A 27030-nucleotide genomic window follows, 5' to 3' on the forward strand; every position below is an offset into this window, starting at 1 on the left:
GAAACCACAGGGTGCAGTGGTGACTGTAGTTTAAAATTAAAAAATACCTGCCTTAAAATGACAGGGCGGGCCGTGGACTGGATACACCACAAGAGAAATAAATTTATCAGGTAAGCATAAATTGTGTTTTCTCTTGTAAGGTGTATCCAGTCCACGGATCATCCATTACTTGTGGGATACCAATACCAAAGCTAAAGTACACGGATGAAGGGAGGGACAAGGCAGGTACTTAAACGGAAGGTACCACTGCCTGTAAAACCTTTCTCCCAAAAATAGCCTCCGAAGAAGCAAAAGTATCAAATTTGTAGAATTTTGAAAAAGTATGAAGCGAAGACCAAGTCGCCGCCTTGCAAATCTGTTCAACAGAAGCCTCATTTTTAAAGGCCCATGTGGAAGCCACAGCTCTAGTAGAATGAGCTGTAATCCTTTCTGGAGGCTGCTGGCCAGCAGTCTCATAGGCTAAGCGGATTATGCTTCTTAGCCAAAAAGAAAGAGAGGTTGCCAAAGCCTTTTGACCTCTCTTCTGTCCACAGTAGACAACAAACAAAGCAGATGTTTGACGAAAATCTTTAGTAGCTTGTAAATAAAACTTTAAAGCACGAACCACGTCCAGAATGTGTAATAGACGCTCCTTCTTTGAAGAAGGATTAGGACACAAAGACGGAACAACAATCTCTTGATTGATATTCTTATTAGATACCACCTTAGGTAAAAACCCAGGTTTGGTACGCAGAACTACCTTATCTGCATGGAAGATCAGATAAGGAGAATCACATTGTAAGGCAGATAACTCGGAAACTCTACGAGCCGAGGAAATAGCTACCAAAAAAAGAACTTTCCAAGATAAAAGTTTGATATCTATAGAATGAAGAGGTTCAAACGGAACCCCCTGAAGAACTTTAAGAACCAAATTTAAGCTCCAAGGTGGAGCAACCGGTTTAAACACAGGCTTGATTCTAACTAAAGCCTGACAAAATGCCTGAACGTCTGGGACATCCGCCAGACGCTTGTGCAAAAGAATAGATAGCGCAGAAATCTGTCCCTTTAAGGAACTAGCTGACAATCCTTTCTCCAATCCTTCTTGGAGAAAAGATAATATCCTGGGAATCCTGACCTTAATCCATGAGTAGCCCTTAGATTCGCACCAATAAAGATATTTACGCCATACTTTATGATAGATTTTCCTGGTGACAGGCTTCCGTGCCTGAATTAAGGTATCAATGACTGACTCGGAGAAACCACGCTTTGATAAAATCAAGCGTTCAATCTCCAGGCAGTCAGCCTCAGAGAAATTAGATTTGGATGGTTGAAAGGACCTTGAAGTAGAAGGTCCTGTCTCAGCGGCAGAGTCCATGGTGGAAAGGATAACATGTCCACCAGATCTGCATACCAAGTCCTGCGTGGCCACGCAGGCGCTATCAAGATCACCGATGCTCTCTCCTGCTTGATTTTGGCAATCAGACGAGTGAGCAGAGGAAACGGTGGAAACACATAAGCCAGGTTGAAGGACCAAGGCGCTGCTAGAGCATCTATCAGCGTTGCCTTGGGGTCCCTGGACCTGGATCCGTAACAAGGAAGCTTGGCGTTCTGGCGAGACGCCATGAGAACCAGTTCTGGTTCGCCCCAACGAAGAACCAATTGTGCAAACACCTCCGGATGGAGTTCCCACTCCCCCGGATGAAAAGTCTGTAGACTTAGAAAATCCGCCTCCCAGTTCTCTACACCTGGGATATGGATAGCTGATAGGTGGCAAGAGTGAATCTCTGCCCAGCGAATTATCTTTGAGACTTCTAACATCGCTAGGGAACTCCTTGTTCCCCCTTGATGGTTGATGTAAGCCACAGTCCTGATGTTGTCCGACTGAAATCTGATGAACCTCATTGTCGCTAGATGAGGCAAAGCCTGAAGAGCATTGAATATCGCTCTTAGTTCCAAAATGTTTATTGGAAGGAGTGATTCCTCCTGAGTCCACAATCCCTGAGCCTTCAGGGAGTTCCAGACTGCACCCCAACCTAGAAGGCTGGCATCTGTCGTTACAATTGTCCATTCTGGCCTGCGAAAGGTCATACCTTTGGACAGATGGACCCGAGATAGCCATCAGAGAAGAGAATCCCTGGTCTCTTGGTCCAGATTCAGTAAAGGGGACAAATCTGTGTAATCCCTATTCCACTGACTGAGCATGCATAGTTGCAGCGGTCTGAGATGTAGGCGTGCAAACGGCACTATGTCCATTGCCGCTACCATTAAGCCGATTACTTCCATGCACTGAGCCACCGAAGGGCGAAGAATGGAATAAAGAAAACGGCAGGAATTTAGAAGTTTTGATAACCTGAACTCCGTCAGGTAAATTTTCATTTCTACAGAATCTATCAGAGTCCCTAGGAAGGAAACTCTTGTGAGGGGGGATAGAGAACTCTTTTTCTCGTTCACCTTCCACCCATGCGACCTCAGAAATGCCAACACTATGTCCGTATGAGACTTGGCAATTTGGAAGTTTGACGCCTGAATCAGGATGTCGTCGAAATAAGGGGCCATTGCTATGCCCCGTGGCCTTAGGACCGCCAGAAGCGACCCCAGAACCTTCGTAAAAATTCTTGGGGCTGTAGCTAACCCAAAGGGAAGAGCTACAAACTGGTAGTGCCTGTCTAGGAAGGCAAACCTGAGAAACCGATGATGATCTTTGTGTATCGGAATGTGCAGATAAGCATCCTTTAAATCCACTGTAGTCATGTATTGATCCTCCTGGATCATAGGTAGGATGGTACGAATAGTCTCCATCTTGAATGATGGAACTCTTAGGAATTTGTTTAAGATCTTTAGATCCAAAATTGGTCTGAAGGTTCCCTCTTTTTTGGGAACCACAGATTTGAGTAAAATCCCTGTCCCTGTTCCTCCTTTGGGACTGGATGGATCACTCCCATAACTAGGAGGTCTTGTACACAGTTGAAGAATGCCTCTCTCTATCTGGTTTGCAGATAATTGTGAAAGGTGAAATCTCCCTTTTGGGGGGGAAGCCTTGAAGTCCAGAAGATATCCCTGGGATATAATTTCCAACGCCCAGGGATCCTGGACATCTCTTGCCCACGCCTGGGCGAAGAGCGAAAGTCTGCCCCCTACTAGATCCGTTACCGGATAGGGGGCCGTTCCTTTATGCTGTCTTAGAGGCAGCAGCAGGCTTTTTGGCCTGCTTACCCTTGTTCCAGGTCTGGTTAGGTCTCCAGACTGTCTTGGACTGAGCAAAAATTCCCTCTTGTTTTGCATTAGAGGAAGTTGATGCCGCACTTGCCTTGAAGTTTCGAAAGGCACGAAAATTAGACTGTTTGGCCCTTGGTTTGGACCTATCCTGAGGAAGGGCATGACCTTTTCCTCCAGTGATATCAGCAATAATCTCCTTCAAACCAGGCCCGAATAGGGTCTGCCCCTTGAAAGGAATGTTAAGCAGCTTCGATTTTGAAGTAACGTCAGCTGACCATGATTTAAGCCATAGCGCTCTGCGCGTCTGGATAGCAAAACCAGAATTCTTAGCCGTTAGTTTAGTCAAATGAACAATGGCATCAGAAACAAAAGAATTGTCTAGCTTAAGTGCTCTAAGCTTGTCAAGTATTTCATCCAATGGAGTCGCTACCTGTAAAGCCTCTTCCAGAGACTCAAACCAGAACGCTGCAGCAGTAGTGACAGGTGCAATGCATGCAAGGGGCTGTAGGATAAAACCTTGTTGAATAAACATTTTCTTAAGGTAACCCTCTAACTTTTTATCCATTGAATCTAAGAAAGCACAACTGTCCTCGACAGGGATAGTAGTACGCTTTGCTAGAGTAGAAACTGCTCCCTCCACCTTAGGAACTGTCTGCCATAAGTCCCGTGTGGTGGCGTCAATTGGAAACATTTTTCTAAAAACAGGAGGGGGAGAGAACGGCACACCTGGTCTATCCCATTCCTTAGTAATAATTTCTGTAAACCTTTTAGGTATTGGAAAAACATCAGTACACACCGGCACTGCATAGTATTTATCCAGTCTACACAATTTCTCTGGCACTGCAATTGTATCACAGTCATTCAGAGCAGCTAAAACCTCCCTGAGTAACACGCGGAGGTGTTCAAGCTTAAATTTAAATGTAGAAATATCAGAATCAGGTTGCATCATCTTCCCCGAGTCAGAAATATCACCCACAGAAAGAAGCTCTCCTTCTTCAGCTTCTGCATATTGTGAGGCAGTATCAGACATAGTTCTTAAAGCGTCAGTATGCTCTGTATTTCGTCTAACTCCAGAGCTATCTCGCTTTCCTCTAAATACAGGTAGTCTGGCTAATACCGCTGACAGTGTATTATCCATGACTGCCGCCATGTCTTGTAAAGTAAACGCTATGGGCGCCGTGGATGTACTTGGCGCCATTTGAGCGTTAGTCCCTTGAGCGGGAGTCAAAGGATCTGACACGTGGGGAGAGTTAGTCGGCATAACTTCCCCCTCGTCAGATTCCTCTGGTGATAAATTTTTTAAAGACAGAATATGATCTTTATTGCTTAAAGTGAAATCAGTACATTTGGTACACATTCTAAGAGGGGGTTCCACCATGGCTTTTAAACATAATGAACAAGGAGTTTCCTCTATGTCAGACATGTTTATACAGACTAGCAATGAGACTAGCAAGCTTGGAAAACACTTTAAATCAAGTTAACAAGCAAATATAAAAAACGGTACTGTGCCATTAAAAAAAACAAATTTTGTCAGAATTTGAAAAACAGTGAAAAAAGGCAGTAAATCAAACGAAATTTTTACAGTGTGTATAATAATCTAACAGAGCATTGCACCTACTTGCAAATGGATGATTAACCCCTTAGTTCAAAAACCGGATCAAAAAAACGATAGACGTTTTTTAACAGTCACACCAAACTGCCACAGCCTTGCTGTGGGCCTACCTTCCCCAACAAACGATTTTGGAAGCCTAAGAGCCCTTTAGAGATGTCCTGTAGCATTCAGGGAACTCCTGGATGTCTCAGTCTGTAATAGTTAATTCACAAAAAAGCACTAAACTAGGCCCCTCCCACTCCTAGTAAAACAGTGGAAAGCCTCAGGAAACTGTTTCTAGGCAAATTTAAGCCAGCCATGTGGAAAAAAACTAGGCCCCAATAAAGTTTTATCACCAAAGTATATATAAAAACGTTTAAACATGCCAGCAAACGTTTTATATTGTAAATATAAAAGAGTATTACCTCAGAAAGTAAGCATGATACCAGTCGCTATTAAATCACTGTATTCAGGCTTACCTTACATAAATTTAGTATCAGCAGCATTTTCTAGCCTTCACATCTTCTAGAAAAATATTAACTGCACATACCTCATATCAGGATAACCTGCACGCCATTCCCCCACTGAAGTTATCTCTCTCTTCAGACATGTGTGAGAACAGCAATGGATCTTAGTTACAACCTGCTAAGATCATAGAAATCCCAGGCAGATTCTTCTTTTTTCCTGCCTGGAACAAAATAGCACAACTCCGGTACTATTTAAAAATAATAAACTCTTGATTGAAGCAAAATAACAGCTACATTTCACGACTTATCTCTTACTACCTCCATGCTTGTTGAGAGTTGCAAGAGAATGACTGGATATGGCAGTGAGGGGAGGAGCTATATAGACAGCTCTGCTGTGGGTGTCCTCTTGCAACTTCCTGTTGGGAATGAGAATATCCCACAAGTAATGGATGATCCGTGGACTGGATACACCTTACAAGAGAAATACAAATTGTTCTGAGGCCTCAAGGGAAATGGAATTAATGCACTAAAGTGACCTTAAAGGGACATTATACACTCATTTTTTCTTTGCATAAATGTTTTGTAGATGATCTATTTATATAGCCCATAAAGTTGTTGTTTTTTTTTTTTTTTAAATGTAGTTTTGCTGATTTTCAGACTCCTAACCAAGCCCCAAAGTTTTATGAGAATACCGTCAGCTACCTTCTCCAGCTTGCTCCTGTTTGTGTAAAGGGTCTTTTCATATGCAAAAGAAGGGGAAGGGGGGAGTGTCTTATTTCCCACTTGCAGTGGGCTTTCCAGCTACCTTTTAAACAGAGCTAAACTTAGAACTTCTAAGTAAGTTTTAAACCGTTTTATACTGGATTTTTATATCAGTATCTGTGCATCTTATACTTTATAGTAGTGTCTATTACATGCAGTTATATGAAAATGAGTGTATACTGTCCCTTTACAGTTAAATTCAAAATACACAGTACAGCTTTTCAAATATGAACATAAGCTTTTTTTTTTTTAATCTACATCAATTTGCAAAAATGATTTTAGTAAAAGGAATCAGAGGTTTTGCAATAACTAGTACAATGCGCATATGATAGTGGGCTGCATGCTTACGCATTGCATATCTCGCAACATTTGTGGCTTTAAGGCATAGGAAAGTCAAGATTAAAATTGCATGATTCAGATAGAACATATCATTTTAAATTCACTTCTATTTTCAAATGTGCTTTGTTCTCTTGGTATCCCTTGTTGAAAAAGAATATGCACATATTCTACACTAGTGGGAGCTAACTGCTGATTGGTGCCTGCACAAATTTAACTCTTGTGATTGGCTAACTAGATGTGTTCAGCTAGCTGCCAGTAGTACAATGCTGCTCCTTCGGCAAAGGATAACATGAGAATGAAGCAAATTTGATAATAGAAGTAAATTGGAAAGCTGTTTGAAATTGTTTGTTCTATCTGAATTATGAAAGAAAATTTTTGGGTTTCCTGTCTCTGTAAGTCATCATAGCGCTATTTATAGTACAGTATTGTATTGTCAGCTGCAAATTTCCATGTTTTTTTCTCCATGCTGTAAAAATGACAAGTGAGTTATCACAGAATGCCTAAAAAAATGGGATAGAATTAGACATTACTTCCTATTTGCACCCCATCCTTCTCCAGTTACTGGTCGACCTTCCAGATTTTCATCCACATTTGTAGAAGGAGCTTGAGATATATATATATATATATATATATATATATATATATATATATATATATATATATATATATATATATATATATATATATATATATATATATATACTTTATACATACATACACAGTTATGTATCTATATGTACAAGGATGATATAAAACATGGAATGGACTCATGGCCTGGCATCCCCCCATAGATCCCTGCAGTTTGAATATATTAGTCTTAAAGAGACACGATACCCAAATGTTGCAGCATTTGAATGTGATGCTGCAGAGCTATAAAATGCTTAAGAAAATAACACCTGAATATCTCTATGTTAAAAAGGAAGACATGTACCTCAAAATAAGGTAAGTATTCAAACCACATTTTAAAAGGACTTTAACCAGCCAATCAGGATGCTAGTCACAGGACGTGCAAGGGAGAGTGCATCTGGCATGTGCAGGCACAATCATGTTATTTCCCTACCACCATCAAAAGGTGGTATGAAGCTTTGGATGAATGCTCTTTCAGCTTAATCAAAATCCTAATAGATAATAGGAGACAATTGTACAATCAGAGTAGCCTCAACATAGAAAAAATTCAAACAGACCTCAAAGTTTATCAACAAAATCCAGAATATAACAAAATTAACAAAGACATCAATGACAGAACTGACAGATACCAAGAAAATCTAGTTAATAACAAAAATAAGAAACTACAAAGGGATCACGAAGATTACATCAATGATTGTGTTTACACATATAACCGTAGGAATGACTCACAAGAGAATACAATAAACAACAATAATGACAATCAGAATGATTGGACAAGGGTCCAACATAGGGGTAATAAGAACAACAAACAGAAGGCTCCATTTAATCAAGTTGATACCAACAATTCACACATACAGAGTAATCAATCACACATTCCAAATACATGGCCTCAAAACCGAACACCTTACATTAGCCAAAACAGACCACAACAATATACACAAAACAGACCACAGCAATACACACATCATAATTACAAAAATGGATTTCTAAAGAATCAACACCAAAACCATTATAGAAACAACCATTACAAAAATTCATATCAACCAACACATGTTCAGCACCAACACCCATATAATCCACACTCCTACCAATACAATCAAGCACAACAACACAATTCCAACAAATCTTTCCAATTACAACATACACATCAAATGGGAGAAACCCCTCCTACCCATAAAGATTTGTATTATGGAAAATCAAACAACAGTCACCAACATCAACACATAGACTATGTCCCATCCATTAAACAATCAACATTGGGACCTAGACCCAATGGGCAAAACTCACACCAAAATATCTCACAACACACATCACAACATGATACATTTGAACATCCTAACAGATTCAGAACACTATCTATTGAACATTGAGGACCTTATTCGGATCTAGAAAGCCCCAGCACCAGCAACAGTCCATCACCTTTTTTAGGGTTAGGCCCCCAAATGAGAATAGAGAGTCCTCAAATAAGATTAGGCAAAAGACCTCATACCCTAGAAAACGAGGTTCAAGAGGCAGAGCCCTTGCCGCCAAGGAAAAGGAATTATCCAGATTAGATCAAGGAATTTTCAACCTTTCCACACACAAATTATCTATTCCAGAAAAAAGAGTATTGAAGCGAGGACTGTCCTTTTGTCCACCAAATACGCCCAAAATGTTTGATATTTTTGTTGATCTAAACAACTTTACACGCAAACTGACCCTGCAGAAGTATTTTGCAAATAAAAATTTAAAAAACAAACAAATAGAATCCTCTCAAGCACAACTAATTTTGACTGATTCTATGCCCTCCAATAAAAACACAACTTGTATATATTCAGACACTAACGAACTCACCACTCACCTTTTTGATGGTTATATACACAATGATGTTAAGAACAAATCTAATTTTAATCCCACTAATGTAGGGAAAGAATATATAGAGTTATATCAAAACATGGTCTTGGAGGATTTTGACAAACACTTGAAGTCCAAAAAGAAAAAGAACAATTTTTGTCTTTTGAGTCACCAGAGGGCCATCTCCAATCTCAAGAACAATTCTAATATCATTATCCGCGACGCCGATAAAGGCGGCGGAATTGTGATTCAAGACATAACATACTATATCAAAGAAGCAGATAGAATTCTAGGAGACCCAAACTATTATCAAATTTTGAATGGGGATCCCACTGACAAATACTTGCGCTCTTACACTGAACTCATAGAAAAAGGTGTGTCTTTAAATATATTAAACAAAAATGAAAGAGATTTTCTAAAAATACAAAATCCGGGCATCGCCCATTATTACCATTTACCAAAAATTCACAAAAACAAAACCAATCCTCCAGGACGTCCAATCATTGCCGGTATCGGCAATCTCACTTACAATCTGTCATACTTTATAGACCAATATTTGCAAAAATACGTAATAACACTACCATCATACATTAAAGACAGTACCCATTTATTACAACATTTACACAAAATCAATATTGACAATAGAAATCTCATCTGGATCACATGTGACGTCAGCTCTTTATACTCCAACATTTCACATAGTTTAGGTTTATTTGCTATTTCTCATTTTTTGAAAAAAGATATTTTTTTACCCAATACACAATGTGATTTTATTTTAGAAAGTATTCTTTTCATTTTACAACACAATTATTTCATCTATCAAGACAAGTATTATCTTCAAACCAAAGGGACGGCCATGGGGACCAGGTTTGCCCCAAGCTTTGCCAACCTATTTATGGGTTATTTTGAGGAGAGGTACATCTATCCGACAGAGTTTGGGGCGAGCCTGGTCTTCTATGGCCGGTATATAGATGATCTTATCTTCCTATGGGAAGGAGACATCACTAGGGCCAATCAATTTATAGAACATCTGAACCACAATGACATGGGTTTAGAATTCACGGCAAATATACAAATTCAAAATATTGAATTTTTAGATCTTATATTAAGTATGGACAAATCGAATATCACCTCAAAAACTTTTTTTAAAGATGTTGACAGCAACAGCTTTTTAAATTATCATAGTAACCATCATAAAAATTGGCTATGCAATGTACCATACAGCCAATTCCGTAGGATACGACGCAATTGTAGCGATTACAACATCTTCCTAGAACAGAGCCAAATATTATACAATAGATTTATTGAAAAAGATTATCCCCCAAGTTTACTTGATAAGGCTCTAACAAAAGCTAAAAATGTAAACAGAGAAGACATTTTATCAAATAACAAAACCACCAACACAGAAAATACATTTGGAAAAGAAACCATCTTTACAACACAATACAACTCTGATTTCAATCAAATCAAACACATACTACAAAAACATTGGCATATAATACAAAGAGATCCTGTCCTCAAACATTTAGTCAAGGACACCCCCAAAATTGTTTACAGGAGAGCGCCCACACTCAGAAACCAGCTAGCTCCCAGTAAAAAAGTTAAACACAAATTAACTAATAGAATATCACACCATCCAAACAAAAACAAGGGTCTGTTTGGTATATTCGGAATTTTCAAATGTGGCAAGACAGGATGTGGATCATGCAAAATTATAAGATCAGGTACAAAAAATTTCAAGTCCACAGTAACAGGCGAGTCATTTCAGATCCCTATTTTCTTTAATTGCAATTCTTCTTTCACAGTCTACCTTATGGAGTGTATATGCGGCCTCCAATATGTAGGCCGCACCTCCAGGAAGCTGAGAAACCGATGGGGAGAACACCATCGCAACTGCAAAAATTCCAAAAAAAAAAACAAAATCAAACACAGTATACCCAATCATTGCCTGACCAAACACAATGGGAACCCATATATCTACAAATATATCCCCATTGACTTCGTTCCCAAAAGTTCAGATTACAATAGACTCAATAGACTCAGACAACGCGAGACATATTGGATCTATCGGTTGAAGACACTGTATCCTTATGGGCTTAATGCTAATCTGGATTTGGCAGCCTTCAATTAATGGATCCTCAGTTTTATTTTTCAACCATCTCTTCATCATCCCACTTTCCAATGACTGATACTTATTTTCCCACATCCTTCAAATGCTTAGGTCATACAGAAATTTCTGATTCATACATTCACACAATATTAGTTTACACCTAAACATATTAATAAGTTTGTTGTTTCACATGTTACACTTCATATTCTTTTTGCACCAAATATTTACAATAATACCATTGTTTTTATATATATTAACTGGCAGTTTCACTGTCATGGTGATCATGGCATATTTGTTATGCCCCCCTTTTTTTCTTCCTAACATTGTTATTTATAGGTTTTCAATGTAATGTGATTCCATGGGCAACCATTGGTTTCCAGTATCCCTATTTTTCATCTACTTTACAGTGGAGATAAGTTAAATATATATTTCCATACAAACACACACATCTCAAACACTTCAAACATTCCATTACAAATTACTTTTTCTTTTACATTATACATACATACACACCATATCACTTACAAGCAGACAATCTGCTACTAAACACAAGTTCATACATCTACTTATGTTTACATTATCAAGCTATCAGGTATACCATAACTAGAGTTTTCCAAATATGGAACCCCTCACCACACCGGGCTGGCAACAGTAGATATTAAACATAGCGACATTCAAAGATTAAACAAGATATTTTTTTAGGAAATACAGTGTAAAAACATTTCACATTAGCCTGACAAATATTACATCTACCCAAATTAGCTCCTAACTATTTGATACAAAATCACAACCTCATAGGTTACCAACGGAGCCACCACACAGGTCTTTCATTGATCTTACACGCATTCTAAGAAATCCCATTTCGGCCATACACTGTTTTGTATGACCTTGCATACAAAACAGTGTTTATATGCATGGTCATAGGTTTCCAATACACAACAAAGATTTTCAGTATCAACATCAATACACAAATAGATACAAACTTGCAGCACGCCTACTACTAGTCAGGTTGTAACAATTTCATTAAAACAAATATATATAACAAAGTGAAAGAGCCTTATAAAGGGTTTGTTCATTTTGTTATATTTTTTCCTACTATGCCAATAGTTAGTTAGATTGTAACAATTTCACAGAAAAAAGTACAAAATTCCATATAAAAGGGTTTTTTTATTGATTTATTTATTTTGTTTTTTACAAATCTTTTGTATAGGGGATTTTTTCCTTGATGCATGTGTTATGATTGGTAACAGCTGACAGCCAAGATTGGGCTCTTACAATTGAAAATGTAGTCCTATTGGACAAATATCTTATGACAACTTCCTGTTTTTAAAGACACAATGTGTATATAATGCCGGTAAATGTAACCACTTTTATTCGCTTTTATCTGAGGAAACGACCCAGTTGGGGTTGAGAAACGCGTCATATTAAAGCTTTTATTATTAAGAAGTTGTCTATGCTTTGTGGTATTCCAATACCATACAACAACACGCCAAGTCCTATATTCCAATTGAAATTACCAGTATTAAGAAAAGGTTGCCTAGGGGGTACCAGAAAAGACTCCAAGGAACGCTATCCCTCCAGTGTACTAGCCACTGTTAAGTGCTAGCAAGCTATCACGCACTGGTCATAGTACAGTGCCTCTTGTTCTGGTAAGCACACTACTTGTCTATATATTGCTGCTCACAATACCAGACAATATTACGCTATTGTGGCGCCCTCTCTCTTTTTTCCTTCTTGCACTAGTATATTCCCCACTCTCTGGGACCAAAAGGAGCTGCCTGCATTTACGCTACCATTGCATCTCAGAAGAAAAATATCTACCATCGTTTTTTCCGGAAAGAGGGGAAAAAAATATTGAAACGAACTCACAGGAATCTTCCTTTTTTCAAGGACATATTCACTAGCCGGTTTACGGTAGAGTTACACACTGACTTTGTTTGTTAACATATTTATATATTTTGTACTTGTTTTTCAGCGCGCTTTCTTTATCCCCACCTGGGATAATTCATATTTCCCTATTCAGTTTAAGGAAGTTTACTATGAGATCTCAAGAGAGGCACAACCATCGGGGAAGTCAAGTCCTGTACTCACCTGGGAAATTAATTTGCATATGGATCTTTCTTTGCTGGAAAGGCACAGGACTATACTACCAACCAAAAATGACACCCACTGTGTAACAATGTATTAAATATAATACTTACTCAATGGTACTTAACCCCTGTTTAAAAAAAACATTGGTTTTCTGGTACCTTCTCCCCCTTGTGTTGGTGGGGGGGGGGGTTCAATAGAAGGGGCGGATCTTACATATTTGGTGGGGGGGGGGGGTTGCCTGACTCCCTTATTGTAAAAATGTTACCACCTGCTCTGAAATTTTCATATAAATATACATCTGAGTCTAGAGACTTCTACATTGGGATCCCTCTGTTACAAAAGCCGTACGGTTATTTTTTTATATTTATCTTTTTACTGCGGTCAAATTAGCCATTGCTAGTTTTGGACAACATTCAGCAAAGTGGTGGAAATTATGAATTACATTCACTGAATGGGAAGATACTCCTTTCTAATGCTGGACTCTAACGCCTAGATTTAGAGTTTGGTGGTAGCCGTCAAAACCAGCGTTAGAGGCTCCTAACGCTGGTTTTTACCGCCCGCTGGTATTTGGAGTCAGTCAGGAAAGGGTCTAACGCTCACTTTCCAGCCGCGACTATTTAATAGCTATTGTACCTGGTTAAAATAAATACAAAGTTGCCTGTAAAATAAATATTAATCCTAAAATAGCTACAATATAATTATAATTTTATTTTACAGGTAAGTATTTAGCTTTAAATAGGAATAATTTATTTAATAAGAGTTAATTTATTTCGTTAGATTTAAATTATATTTAAGTTAGGGGGGTGTTAGTGCTAGGGTTAGACTTAGCTTTAGGGGTTAATACATTTATTATAGTAGCGGTGAGGTCCGGTCGGCAGATTATGGGTTAATAATTGTAGGTAGGTGGAGGCGACGTTGGGGGCGGCAGATTAGGGGTTAATAAATATAATATAGGGGTCGGCGGTGTTAGGGGCAGCAGATTAGGGGTACATAGGTATAATGTAGGTTGCGGCGGTGTACGGAGCGGCAGATTAGGGGTTAAAAAAAATGATGCAGGTGTCAGCGATAGCGGGGGCGGCAGATTAGGGGTTAATAAGTGTAAGGTTAGGGGTGTTTAGACTCGGGGTACATGTTAGAGTGTTAGGTGCAGACTTAGGAAGTGTTTCCCCATAGGAAACAATGGGGCTGCGTTAGGAGCTTAACGCTGCTTTTTTGCAGGTGTTTGTTTTTTTTTCAGCTCAAACTGCCCCATTGTTTCCTATGGGGGAATCGTGCACGAGCACGTTTTTTAAGCTGGCCGCGTCCGTAAGCAACGCTGGTATTGAGAGTTGCAGTGGCGGTAAATTATGCTCTACGCTCCCTTTTTGGAGCCTAACGCACTGAAAACCCAGCCATTCTGTGAACTCTAAAAACCAGCGGTATTTAAAAGGTGCGGGGGGGAAAAAAAAGCATGCGTTAGCTACGCGGGTCGTTACCGACAAAACTCTAAATCTAGCCGTAAGGGTCCAATTTACCAAAGTACAAGCGGACATGATACGATGTAGCGGATCAAGTCCGCCGCACATTGATAAATGCAGACAGCATACTCTGTCAGCATTTATCATTGCACAAGCAGTTCTTGTTAACTGTTTGTGCAATGCCGCCCCCTGCAGATTCGCTAGCAGGGGGTGTCAATCAGCTCGATCGTATAGGATCGGGTGGATTGATGTCCACAGCCTCAGAGCAAATGGAAAAGTTATGGAGCTGCGGTCTTTAGAGGCTCGCGTGGAAACAGGGGCATCAAGTTCCATTTGGAACTTGATAATTTGGCCCCTAAAACTCTCTTTGAGCAGATATGGACTGATTAAGATCGAGAGTGTACCACCAGTTTATGATATGTTGTACACTGGGCTGGGAGGTTTGGAGGAAAGAGATTTAAATGGTCCTTTTTCCCCCTATTCTTCCTTTGTTCTCATACATTATTTACTTAGCTATTGATTTTCAATGCTTATTAAAGGTTTGATTTAATTATAAACAAATACGTGGTGGATCTAATCCTCTCTTCTATTAGCATTGCATTCTTTTTAATATTTCATAAGTGGTTAAATAGCTATCTAGAACAAGTTAAAAAGGGGTCAACCTATTTATGTTAAAGGGATATTCCAGCCAAAATTGGAAACCACATGGATGCAATTCAGTTGTGAATAGAAGCATTTTTGTATTATACATGTATTAGCAAAAATGCTTCTAATAAAAAGCCATAGCTATTTCAATAGTGTATTTAAGTATGCACCGTGCACCAGCATTTTAAACCCAACACATGCTCAAGAAGCTTAATGTGCTTGTAACATCTGGTAATGACTCAATTTGTCAATTGCTGACATAATACAAGCCCCTCTGGCACTCTGAGCAGCTGCAGTATTTGAAATGTTGGTGCACAGAGAAGATCTAGCTATGCCTCACATGCAGAGAAAAATGTTAACACTAAAACAGTGGTAACTTTTACTAGAAGCATTTTTGCCAATGTATGTATATATTCAAATAATATATTCATATAAATAATTCCTCTATGTGCATTTAAATTTTGACTAGAATGTCCCTTTAATATTTGAACTTGTTCAGTGTACCTACGCTTTCTTTATAATACAGTTCTGTAAAGCTGCACGCCAAGTGCACGCCAAGAACTGACACGTTTCGTGCATGCGCACATGCGCTTCCTCAGATATGATTAAATGCTAACAGAGGAGTCCTTTTAACCACAGTATTGTCCAATCATAGGTACATACATACTTAACTCAAATAACAGCTGTTCTATCAGATACTGTTTGTGCACAGTGTTGCAGATCAAGTAGGTAATCTATTAGGATAACGGAGTAGTTGTACTATAACGTTGTTCTGTTCACAAATATGCAATTCATAGTTCTACAATAAAGTTAAAGGGATAATATAGTCAAAATTAAACTTTCATGATTCGGATAAAGCATGCAATTTTAAGCAACTCTCTAATTTATTCCTTTTATCAATTTTTCTTCGTTCTCTTGGTATCTTTATTTGTAAGCTTAGAAGCCCATTTTTGGTTCAGCACCTGGGTAGTGCTTGTTGACTGGTGTCTAAATGTAGCCATCTAATCAGCAAGCACTACCCAGGTGTTGAACCAAAAACGGTCCGGCTCCTAAGCTTACTTTCCAGCTTTTTTAAAGAGAACGAGAAAAATTTGATAATAGGAGTAAATTAGAAAGTTGCTTAAAATTGCATGCTCTATATGAATCATGAAAACATAACTTATGTAAGAACTTACCTGATAAATTAATTTCTTTCATATTGGCAAGAGTCCATGAGCTAGTGACGTATGGGTTTGGGATATACAATCCTACCAGGAGGGGCAAAGTTTCCCAAACCTCAAAATGCCTATAAATACACGCCTCACCACACCCACAATTCGACTACGAATAGTAGTGGGGTGATAGAAAAAGGAGTAAAAAGCATCAAAAAAGGAACAGGAAATATAATTGTGCTTTATACAAAAAACATAACCACCATAAAAAGGGTGGGTCTCATGGACTCTTGCCAATATGAAAGAAATGAATTTATCAGGTAAGTTCTTATGTAAATTATGTTATCTTTCATGTAATTGGCAAGAGTCCATGAGCTAGAGACGTATGGAATAGCAATACCCAAGATGTGGTACTCCACAGAAGAGTCACTAGAGAGGAAGGGATAAAAATAAAAACAGCCATTTTCCACTGAAAAAATTAAATCCACATCCAGAAAAGTTTTTCTCATAATTGAAAAGAAAAAAATTAAAACATAAGCAGAGGAATCAAACTGAAACAGCTGCCTGAAGAACTTTTCTACCAAAAACTGCTTCCAAAGCGGCAAATTCATCAAAACGGTAGAATTTAGTAAATGTATGCAAAGAAGACCAAGTTGCTGCTTTGCAAATCTGATCAACTGAAGCTTCATTCTTAAAAGCCCATGAAGTGGAAACTGATCTAGTAGAATGAGCTGTGATTCTCTGAGGCGGGGCCTGACCCGACTCAAAATAAGCCTGATGAATCAAAAGCTTTAACCAGGATGCCAAGGAAATGGCAGAAGCTTTCTGACCTTTCCTAGGACCAGAAAATACAACAAATAGACTAGAAGTCTTTCTGAAATCTTTAGTAGCTTCAACATAATATTTCAAAGCTCCAGAGAATGTAAGGATCTCTCCAAAGAATTCTTAGGATTAGGACACAAAGAGGGAACAACAATTTCCCTAATAATGTTGTTAGAATTCACAACTTTAGGTAAAAACTTAAATGAAGTCTGCAAAACTGCCTTATCCTGATGAAAAATCGGAAAAGGAGACTCACAAGAAAGAGCAGATAACTCGGAAGCTCTTCTAGCAAAAGAGATAGCCAAAAGGAACAACACTTTCAAAGAAAGTAGTGTAATATCCAAAGAATGCATAGCCTCAAAAGGGGGAGCCTGTAAAGCCTTCAAAACCAAATTAAGACTCCAAGGAGGAGAGATTGATTTAATGACAGGCTTGATAAGGACCAAAGCCTGCACAAAACAGTGAACATCAGGAAGCTTAGCAATATCTTTCTGTGAAATAAAACAGAAAGAGCAGTGATTTGTCCCTTCAAGGAACTTGCAGACAAACCTTTATACAAACATCCTGAAGAAATTGTAAAATTCTAGGAATTCTAAAAGAATGCCAGGAGAATTTATGAGAACACCATGAAATATAAGTCTTCCAAACTCGATAATAAATCTTCCTAGAAACAGATTTACAAGCCTGTAACATAGTATCAATCACTGAGTCAGACAAACCTCTATGACTAAGCACTAAGCGTTTAATTTCCATACCTTCAAATTTAACAATTTGAGATCCTGATGGAAAAACGGTCCTTGAGACAGAAGGTCTGGTCTTAAAGGAAGTGGCCAAGGTTGGCAACTGGATATCTGAACAAGATCCGCATACCAGAACCTGTGAAGCCATCCTGGAGCTACCAGAAACACAAACAATTGTTCCATGATGATCTTGGAGATCACTCTTGGAAGAAGAACTAGAGTCAGGAAGATATAAGCAGGTTGGTAAAATCAAGGAACTGCTAACGCATCCACCGTCGCCGCCTGAGGATCCCTGGACCTGGACAAGTACCTGGGAAGTTTCTTGTTTAGATGGGAAGCCATCAGACCTATTTCTGGAAGACCCCACATCTGAACAATCTGAATAAACACATCTGGATGGAGAGACCACTCCCCCGGATGTAAAGTCTGACGGCTGAGATAATCCGCTTCCCAATCGTCTACACCTGTACCACAGAAATTAGACAAGAGATTCCGCCTAAGAAAGTATCCGAGATACTTCTTTCATAGCTAGGGTACTGTGAGTCCCACCCTGATGATTGACAAATGCCACAGTTGTGATATTGTCTGTCTGTCTGATTCTTTCTTCAACAGAGGCCAAACCTGAAGAGCCCTGAAAATAGCACAGAGTTCTAAAATATTGATTGGTAACCTCGCCTCTTGAGATTTCCAAACCCCTTGTGCTGTCAGAGATCCTCAGACAGCTCCCCAACCTGAAAGACTTGCATCTGTTGTGATTACAGTCCAGGTTGGATGAACAAAATAGGCCCCTTGAGCTATACGATTGTGATCTAACTACCAAGTTAGAGAGAGTCGAACATTGGGATTTAAGGATATTAATTGATTGTGATATCCTTGTATAATCCCTGCACCACTGATTCAGCATACAAAGCTGAAGAGGTCTCATATTAAAAAGAGCAAAGGGGGTTGCATCTGATGCTGCAGTCATGAGACCTAAAACTTCCATGCACATAGCCACTGAAGGGAATGATTCAGACTGAAGGTTTCGACAAGTTGAAACCAATTTTATTCGTCTCTTGTCTGTTACAGACAGAGTCATGGACACTGAATCTATCTGGAAACCTAAAAAGGTGAGCCTTGTCTGAGGAATCAAGGAACTTTTTGGTAAATTAATCCTCCAACCATGTCTTTGAAGAAACAACACTAGTTCCAAGATCCAAGAGCTAGTACCAAGATATTGTCCAACTAAAGAAACACCACAATACCCTGTTCTCTGATTACAGAGAGTAGGGCACCGAGAAGCTTTGAAAAAATTATTGGAGCTGTCGCTAGGAAAAATGGAGGAGCGACAAATTGGTAATGCTTGTCTAGAAAAGAGAATCTCAGAAACCGATAGTGGTATGGATGAATCGGAATATGAAGATATGCATCCTGTAAGTCTATCGTGGACATATAATGACCTTGCTGAACAAAAGGAAGAATAGTCCTTATAGTCACCATTTTGAAAGTTGGCACTCTTACAAAACGATTCAAAATTTTCAGATCCAGAACTGGCCTGAATGAATTTTCTTTTTTTGGGACAATGAATAGATTTGTATAGAATCCCCGACCCTGTTTCTGAAACGGAACTGGTATGATTACCCCTGAAAACTCTAGATCTGAAACATACTTTAGAAAAGCCTGAGTCTTCACTGGATTTGCTGGAACGTGTGAGAGAAAAAAATCTTCTCACAGGAGGTCTTACTCAGAAAAATATTTGATACCCTTGAGAGACAATACTCTGAATCCATTGATTTTGGACAGAATCTGCCCAAATGTTTTGTAAAAGATTTAATCTGCCCCCCACCAGCTGAGCTGGAATGAGGGCCGCACCTTCATGCGGACTTGGGGGCTGGCTTTGGTTTCTTAAAAGCCTTGGATTTATTCCAACTTGAAGGTTTCCAATTGGAACCATATTATTTGGGGGAAGGATTGGCTTTCTGTTCCTTATTCTGTCGAAAAGAACGAAAACGATTAGCTTTAGATTTACCCTTAGATCTTTTATCCTGAGGTAAAAAAACTCCCTTCCCCCCAGTGACAGTTGAAATAATTGAATCCAACTGAGAACCAAATAAAATATTACCTTGGAAAGAAAAAGATAGTAATCTAGACTTAGATACCATGTCAGCATTCCAATATTTGAGCCACAAAGCTCTTCTAGCTAAAATAGCTAAATACATAGATTTAACATCAATATTGATGATATCAAAAATAGCATTACAGATAAAATGATCAGCATGTTGAAGCAAGCAAACAATGCTAGACAAATCAGAATCTGTTTTCTGTTGCGCTACGCTTTCCAACCAAAAAGTTGATGCAGCTGCAACATCAGCCATGGATATAGCAGGCCTAAGAATGTAGCCAGAAAATAAATAAGCTTTCTTTAGATAAGATTCAAGTTTCCTATCTAAAGGCAATAGTAGAAACAGCCCCATCAACTTTGGGAATTTTTTCCCAAAACTCCAATCTAATTGCTGGCAAAGGATACAACTTTTTAAACCGAGAAGGAGGAATAAAAGAAGTACCAGGCCTATTCCATTCCTTTGAAATCATATCAGAAATAGCATCAGGAACTGGAAAAACTTCTGGAGTAACCATAGGAGGTTTATAAACATAATTTAACCGTTTACTAGTTTTAGTATCAAGAGGACTAGTTTCCTCAATATCCAAAGTAATCAACACCTCTTTGAAAAAGGAACTAATATACTCCATCTTAAAGAGATAAGTAGATTTGTCAGTGTCAATATCTAAGGTAGGATCTTCTGAACCAGATAGATCCTCATCAGAGGAGGATAATTCAGTATGTTGTCGGTCATTTGAAATTTCATCAATCTTATGAGAAGTTTTAAAAGACCTTTTACATTTATTAGAAGACGGAATAGCAGACAAAGCCTTCTGAATCGCATCAGCAATAAAATCTTTTATATTCACAGGAATATCATGTACATTAGATGTTGAAGGAACAACAGGCATTGTACTAGTACTGATGGATACATTTTCTGCATATAAACACTTAGCATGACAACTGTTATATACTACAGCTGGAGATATAATCTCCGCTAACTTTCAACAGATACACTTAGCTTTGGTAGAACTGTTATCAGGCAGCAGGGTTCCAACAGTGGTTTCTGAGACATGATCAGATTGAGACATCTTGCAAATGTAAGAGAAAAAAACACATATAAAGCAAAATTATCAATTTCCTTATATGGCAGTTTCAGGAATGGGAAAAAAACATAATTTATGCTTACCTGATAAATTCCTTTCTCCTGTAGTGTAGTCAGTCCACGGGTCATCCATTACTTATGGGATTATATCTTCTCCCTAACAGGAAGTGCAAGAGGATCACCCAAGCAGAGCTGCTATATAGCTCCTCCCCTCTACGTCATACCCAGTCATTCGACCAAAACCAAACGAGAAAGGAGAAACTATAGGGTGCAGTGGTGACTGGAGTTTAATTTAAAATTTAGACCTGCCGTAAAAACAGGGCGGGCCGTGGACTGACTACACTACAGGAGAAAGGAATTTATCAGGTAAGCATAAATTATGTTTTCTCCTGTTAAGTGTAGTCAGTCCACGGGTCATCCATTACTTATGGGATACCAATACCAAAGCTAAAAGTACACGGACAGGCCGGATCTTTACACGGAAGGAACCACTGCCTGAAGAACCTTTCTCCCAAAAATAGCCTCCGACGAAGCAAAAGTGTCAAATTTGTAAAATTTGGAAAAAGTATGAAGTGAAGACCAAGTTGCAGCCTTGCAAATCTGTTCAACAGAGGCCTCATTTTTAAAGGCCCAAGTGGAAGCCACAGCTCTAGTAGAATGAGCTGTAATTCTTTCAGGAGGCTGCTGTCCAGCAGTCTCATAGGCTAAACGTATTATGCTACGAAGCCAGAAAGAGAGAGAGGTAGCCGAAGCTTTTTGACCTCTCCTCTGTCCAGAATAAACGACAAACAGGGAAGAAGTTTGGCGAAAATCTTTAGTTGCCTGCAAATAAAATTTCAGGGCACGGACGACGTCCAGATTGTGCAGAAGTCGTTCCTTCTTTGAAGAAGGATTAGGGCACAATGATGGAACAACAATCTCTTGATTGATATTCCTGTTAGTGACTACCTTAGGTAAGAACCCAGGTTTAGTACGCAGAACTACCTTGTCTGAATGAAAAATCAGATAAGGAGAATCACAATGTAAGGCCGATAACTCAGAGACTCTTCGAGCCGAGGAAATAGCCATTAAAAACAGAACTTTCCAAGATAACAGCTTGATATCAATGGAATGAAGGGGTTCAAACGGAACACCCTGTAAAACGTTAAGAACTAAGTTTAAGCTCCACGGCGGAGCAACAGTTTTAAACACAGGCTTAATCCTGGCCAAAGCCTGACAAAAAGCCTGAACGTCTGGAACTTCTGACAGACGCTTGTGTAAAAGGATGGACAGAGCTGAGATCTGTCCCTTTAACGAACTAGCAGATAAACCCTTTTCTAAACCTTCTTGTAGAAAAGACAATATCCTAGGAATCCTAACCTTACTCCATGAGTAACTCTTGGATTCGCACCAATGCAAGTATTTACGCCATATTTTATGGTAAATTTTCCTGGTAACAGGTTTCCTAGCCTGTATTAAGGTATCAATCACTGACTCCGAGAATCCACGCTTTGATAGAATCAAGCGTTCAATCTCCATGCAGTCAGCCTCAGAGAAATTAGATTTGGATGTTTGAAAGGACCCTGAATCAGAAGGTCCTGTCTCAGAGGCAGAGACCATGGTGGACAGGACGACATGTCCACTAGATCTGCATACCAGGTCCTGCGTGGCCACGCAGGCGCTATTAGAATCACCGATGCTCTCTCCTGTTTGATCCTGGCAATCAATCGAGGAAGCATCGGGAAGGGTGGAAACACATAAGCCATGTTGAAGACCCAAGGTGCTGTCAGAGCATCTATCAGTACCGCTCCCGGGTCCCTGGACCTGGATCCGTAACAAGGAAGCTTGGCGTTCTGGCGAGACGCCATGAGATCCAGATCTGGTTTGCCCCAACGCCGAAGCAGTTGGGCAAATACCTCCGGATGAAGTTCCCACTCCCCCGGATGAAAAGTCTGGCGACTTAGGAAATCCGCCTCCCAGTTCTCCACGCCTGGGATGTGGATCGCTGACAGGTGGCAAGAGTGAGACTCTGCCCAGCGAATTATCTTTGAGAATTCCATCATCGCTAGGGAACTCCTTGTCCCTCCCTGATGGTTGATGTAAGCCACAGTCGTGATGTTGTCCGACTGGAACCTGATGAACCTCAGAGTTGCTAACTGAGGCCAAGCCAGAAGAGCATTGAAAACCGCTCTTAATTCCAGAATGTTTATTGGAAGGAGTTTCTCCTCCTGAGTCCATGATCCCTGAGCCTTCAGGGAATTCCAGACAGCGCCCCAACCTAGCAGGCTGGCGTCTGTTGTTACAATCGTCCAATCTGGCCTGCTGAAGGGCATCCCCCTGGACAGATGTGGCCGAGAAAGCCACCATAGAAGAGAATCTCTGGTCTCTTGATCCAGATTCAGCATAGGGAACAAATCTAGCAAATGGATGATTAACCCCTTAGTACCCAAAAACGGATAACAATTTAATATAAGCGTTTTTATCACAGTCAAAACACAGTCTCACAGGTCTGCTGTGAGTGATTACCTCCCTCAAAACTAGTTTTGGAGACCCCTGGGCTCTGTAGAGACGTCCTGGATCATGGAGGAAGAAAAAGGAAGACTGTGACTGAATTTTTACTGCGCAATAAAGCGCCAAAATAGGCCCCTCCCACTCATAATACAACAGTGGGGAAGCTCAGTAAACTGATTTTATTCATAAACAAACGACAGCCATGTGGAAAAATAATGCCCATAAAGTTTTATCACCAAGTACCTCAGAGAAAAACGATTAACATGCCAGTAAACGTTTTAAATATAAAATTATGAAATGTTATTAATAAGCCTGCTGCTAGTCGCTTTCACTGCAGTGGAGGCTCAAATATAAGTTAAATGTATACAGTATTTTCTTAGTGAAGTTCCATTCCCTAGAAATACCTCAGTGTAAACATACATACATATCAGCCTGATACCAGTCACTACTACTGCATTTAAGGCTGCACTTACATTACATCGGTATCAGCAGTATTTTCTCAGTCAATTCCATTCCTTAGAAAATAATATACTGCAACATACCTCCTTGCAGGTGAACCCTGCCCGCTGTCCCCTGTTCTGAAGTTACCTCACTCCTCAGAATGGCCGAGAACAGCAAATGGATCTTAGTTACGACCGCTAAGATCATACACAAACTCAGGTAGATTCTTGTTCTAATGCTGCCTGAGAAAGAACAACACACTCCGGTGCTGTTTAAAATAACAAACTTTTGATTGAAGAAATAAAAACTAAGTTTAACAACCACAGTCCTCTCACACGTCCTATCTATTAGTTAGGTGCAAGAGAATGACTGGGTATGACGTAGAGGGGAGGAGCTATATAGCAGCTCTGCTTGGGTGATCCTCTTGCACTTCCTGTTAGGGAGGAGATATAATCCCATAAGTAATGGATGACCCGTGGACTGACTACACTTAACAGGAGAAAATGCAAACAGCATAGCCCTCTGAGCATAAAAAAAGCAAGAGGCATACAGGAAGTGGGGTTTAAATAATTAAATTATTTGGTGCCAAGTATGACACAGAACGCAAAATTAATTTTTTTGGCACTAACAACATCCGGAAATGACGCAACCTTGTGCAAGAAAACCTGGAGTCTACTAAGACGCCGGAAATGACGAATTTGCGTCAACGAAAGTACCTTCACGCCAAAATATTATCAGACCAAGAATGACGCAACAAATATCAGAATTTGGCGACCTCGCAAGCCTAATTTTGCCCACAAAAATTTATGAAAAAGCAGTCAATTTGAAGAAAAGACTATACCCCAGGTAAGAAAAGATTACTTCCTAAATATGTTTCCCAATTTTGAAACTGATAGTCTGCAAAAGGAAATATACATAAACCTGACTCATGGAAAATATAAGTACAATACATATATTTAAAACTTTATATTAATACATAAAGTGCCAAACCATAGCTGAGAGTGTGTTAAGTAATGAAAACATACTTACCGAAAGACACCCATCCACATATAGCAGATAGTCAAACCAGTACTGAAACAGTATAAGTAGAGGTAATGGAATATGAGAGTATATCGTCGATCTGAAAAGGGAGGTAGAAGATGAATCTCTACGACCGATAACAGAGAACCTTTGAAAAGATTTCCCGTGAGGAAAACCATATAATTAATAGGTGATACTCTCTTCACATCCCTCTGAGAAACACTGTACTCTGAGAGGAATCGGGCTTCAAAATGCTGAGAAGCGCATATCACAGAAGAAAATCAAGCACAAACTTTCTTCACCACCTCCAACCTCCATAGGGAGGCATAGTTTGTAAAACTGAATTGTGGGTGTGGCGAGGGGTGTATTTATAGGCATTTTGAGGTTTGGGAAACTTTGCCCCTCCTGGTAGGATTGTATATCCCAAACCCATACGTCACTAGCTCATAGACTCTTGCCAATTACATGAAAGAAAGTTTATTTTTAAGTATCCCTTTATGTGCAAAAATAGTACCTGGCATTAATATTTAGCTGTGTACATAATTAGTCATCATAATATTAAAATAAAAAAAATAAATAAAAAAAAAAGGAATAAAGATGAATAAATATAACCTTAAAACATAACTGTGAATTTAGCAATGTATTCCTTGCTTTCCTTATTTAAAATGAATTCTATATTACTAAAAAGTTAAATATTTAGATCTTAAAATGAAAAATAAAAAACAAATTAATACATAGTGGAATTAACAAAAAGTGATAAATGAAAAAAAAGAAATAAGAATTAATCATAAAATATAAGTATCTAACAATTTTAGGTTTGTCTTGTCACAAGACTAGGTTGGATCAATATTGCCTTTCCACAACTAATGTATTGGATGAATTAATAAATTAAATGAAGATAGTGTTGTACTGTTGATCAAAGATAAAAAATAAAAAGAAACCATAGAGATTATTTTTCTACAGTCTAATGGTATTTTAAGAAGGTTCAATGGGGGGTATAGTGGCATTAATAAATTAAATATATGCCAAATTAGACACTCTTTAATCCATAAATAAATCCACATCATGTCTCATATTTATCCACCTTGGGGATTTGGAGTTTGTCCAGTCTATCCCCTTCTCTAATATTCTTAACAATTGGACAAACTCCTTAAACCGTTAGACTGTAGGATAATAATCTCTATGGTTTATTTTTATTTTTTATCTTTGATCAACAGTACAAAACTATCTTCATTTAAAATACAGGCTATAAAGGGCATTTGAGAACCGGAGAAGAACACTGATACACACTATTCATTTTTTGGCTTAAAGCTAGCTGATCATTTATATTAAGATAGATTAGATAGACAGGTAGATTGAGAAATTTATCTTACCTGAATTGGAGGAACTTCAATAATTTTTTCCACATTTGTAAGAGACAAAGGAACATACCATAAGCTCGCCCTGCTGGTCAATTTATTAGTACCTATATGAAAAAAATGAAATTAAAAATGTAATACAGAAAATTGATATTATTTTAGTATATAAAGTAAATTTTAACTAAAAGGAATTACATTCTAAATACTTGAAGTAAATGCAAAAGTTAGAAAAGTATTTAATATGAAAATTGTTAAAAGTAAAATCAATATTATTAGGGACAAAAGCAATAGATTAACAGAAAAATATTACATTTTATAAATGATTTTGGATTTAATATACAAAGTTATCAATTCCAAACAATTAAGAGTTGTCATTAGAGAAATCTAAATTCAGCTTCAGCGGTTTCTAGCTCCTTTTCCAACCCACTATGGGCTAGGTTACGAGTGCGTTGGATTTTTCGCTCGTATTACAAGTTAAAAGTAAACACGATTGCATTAGCACAATTAAAGTTAACGCGCGTCATGTTAGCGCAACCTCAAAGCTCTGGTTAACTGTTTTGCGAAACAAAAGTGTAAAAAAACACATGAAAAATACACTACAAAGTACAGTTACACTAAAAATAACACATCTAATAAAAATTATTTAAAAAAAATATTGCACAAAAAGTTATGACTCAAAGATATGAGGTCTCGGGGGTTAGAAAAA

At 38.7% G+C, this 27030-nt stretch overlaps 1 protein-coding gene across 1 annotated transcript in view; it reads right to left on the bottom strand.

Annotated features, from left to right (window-relative positions):
• The window catches only part of ACOT7 (acyl-CoA thioesterase 7), a 1060649-nt gene that overhangs the window by 470187 nt on the left and 563432 nt on the right, over positions 1-27030 (bottom strand). The window contains exon 4 of the mRNA XM_053690394.1: positions 26340-26431. Within this exon, the coding sequence (XP_053546369.1) occupies positions 26340-26431 (92 nt within the window). The remainder of the gene's footprint in view (positions 1-26339; positions 26432-27030) is intronic.

This window comes from Bombina bombina, chromosome 8 (assembly GCF_027579735.1).
Source record: "Bombina bombina isolate aBomBom1 chromosome 8, aBomBom1.pri, whole genome shotgun sequence".
Lineage (NCBI taxonomy): Eukaryota > Metazoa > Chordata > Amphibia > Anura > Bombinatoridae > Bombina > Bombina bombina.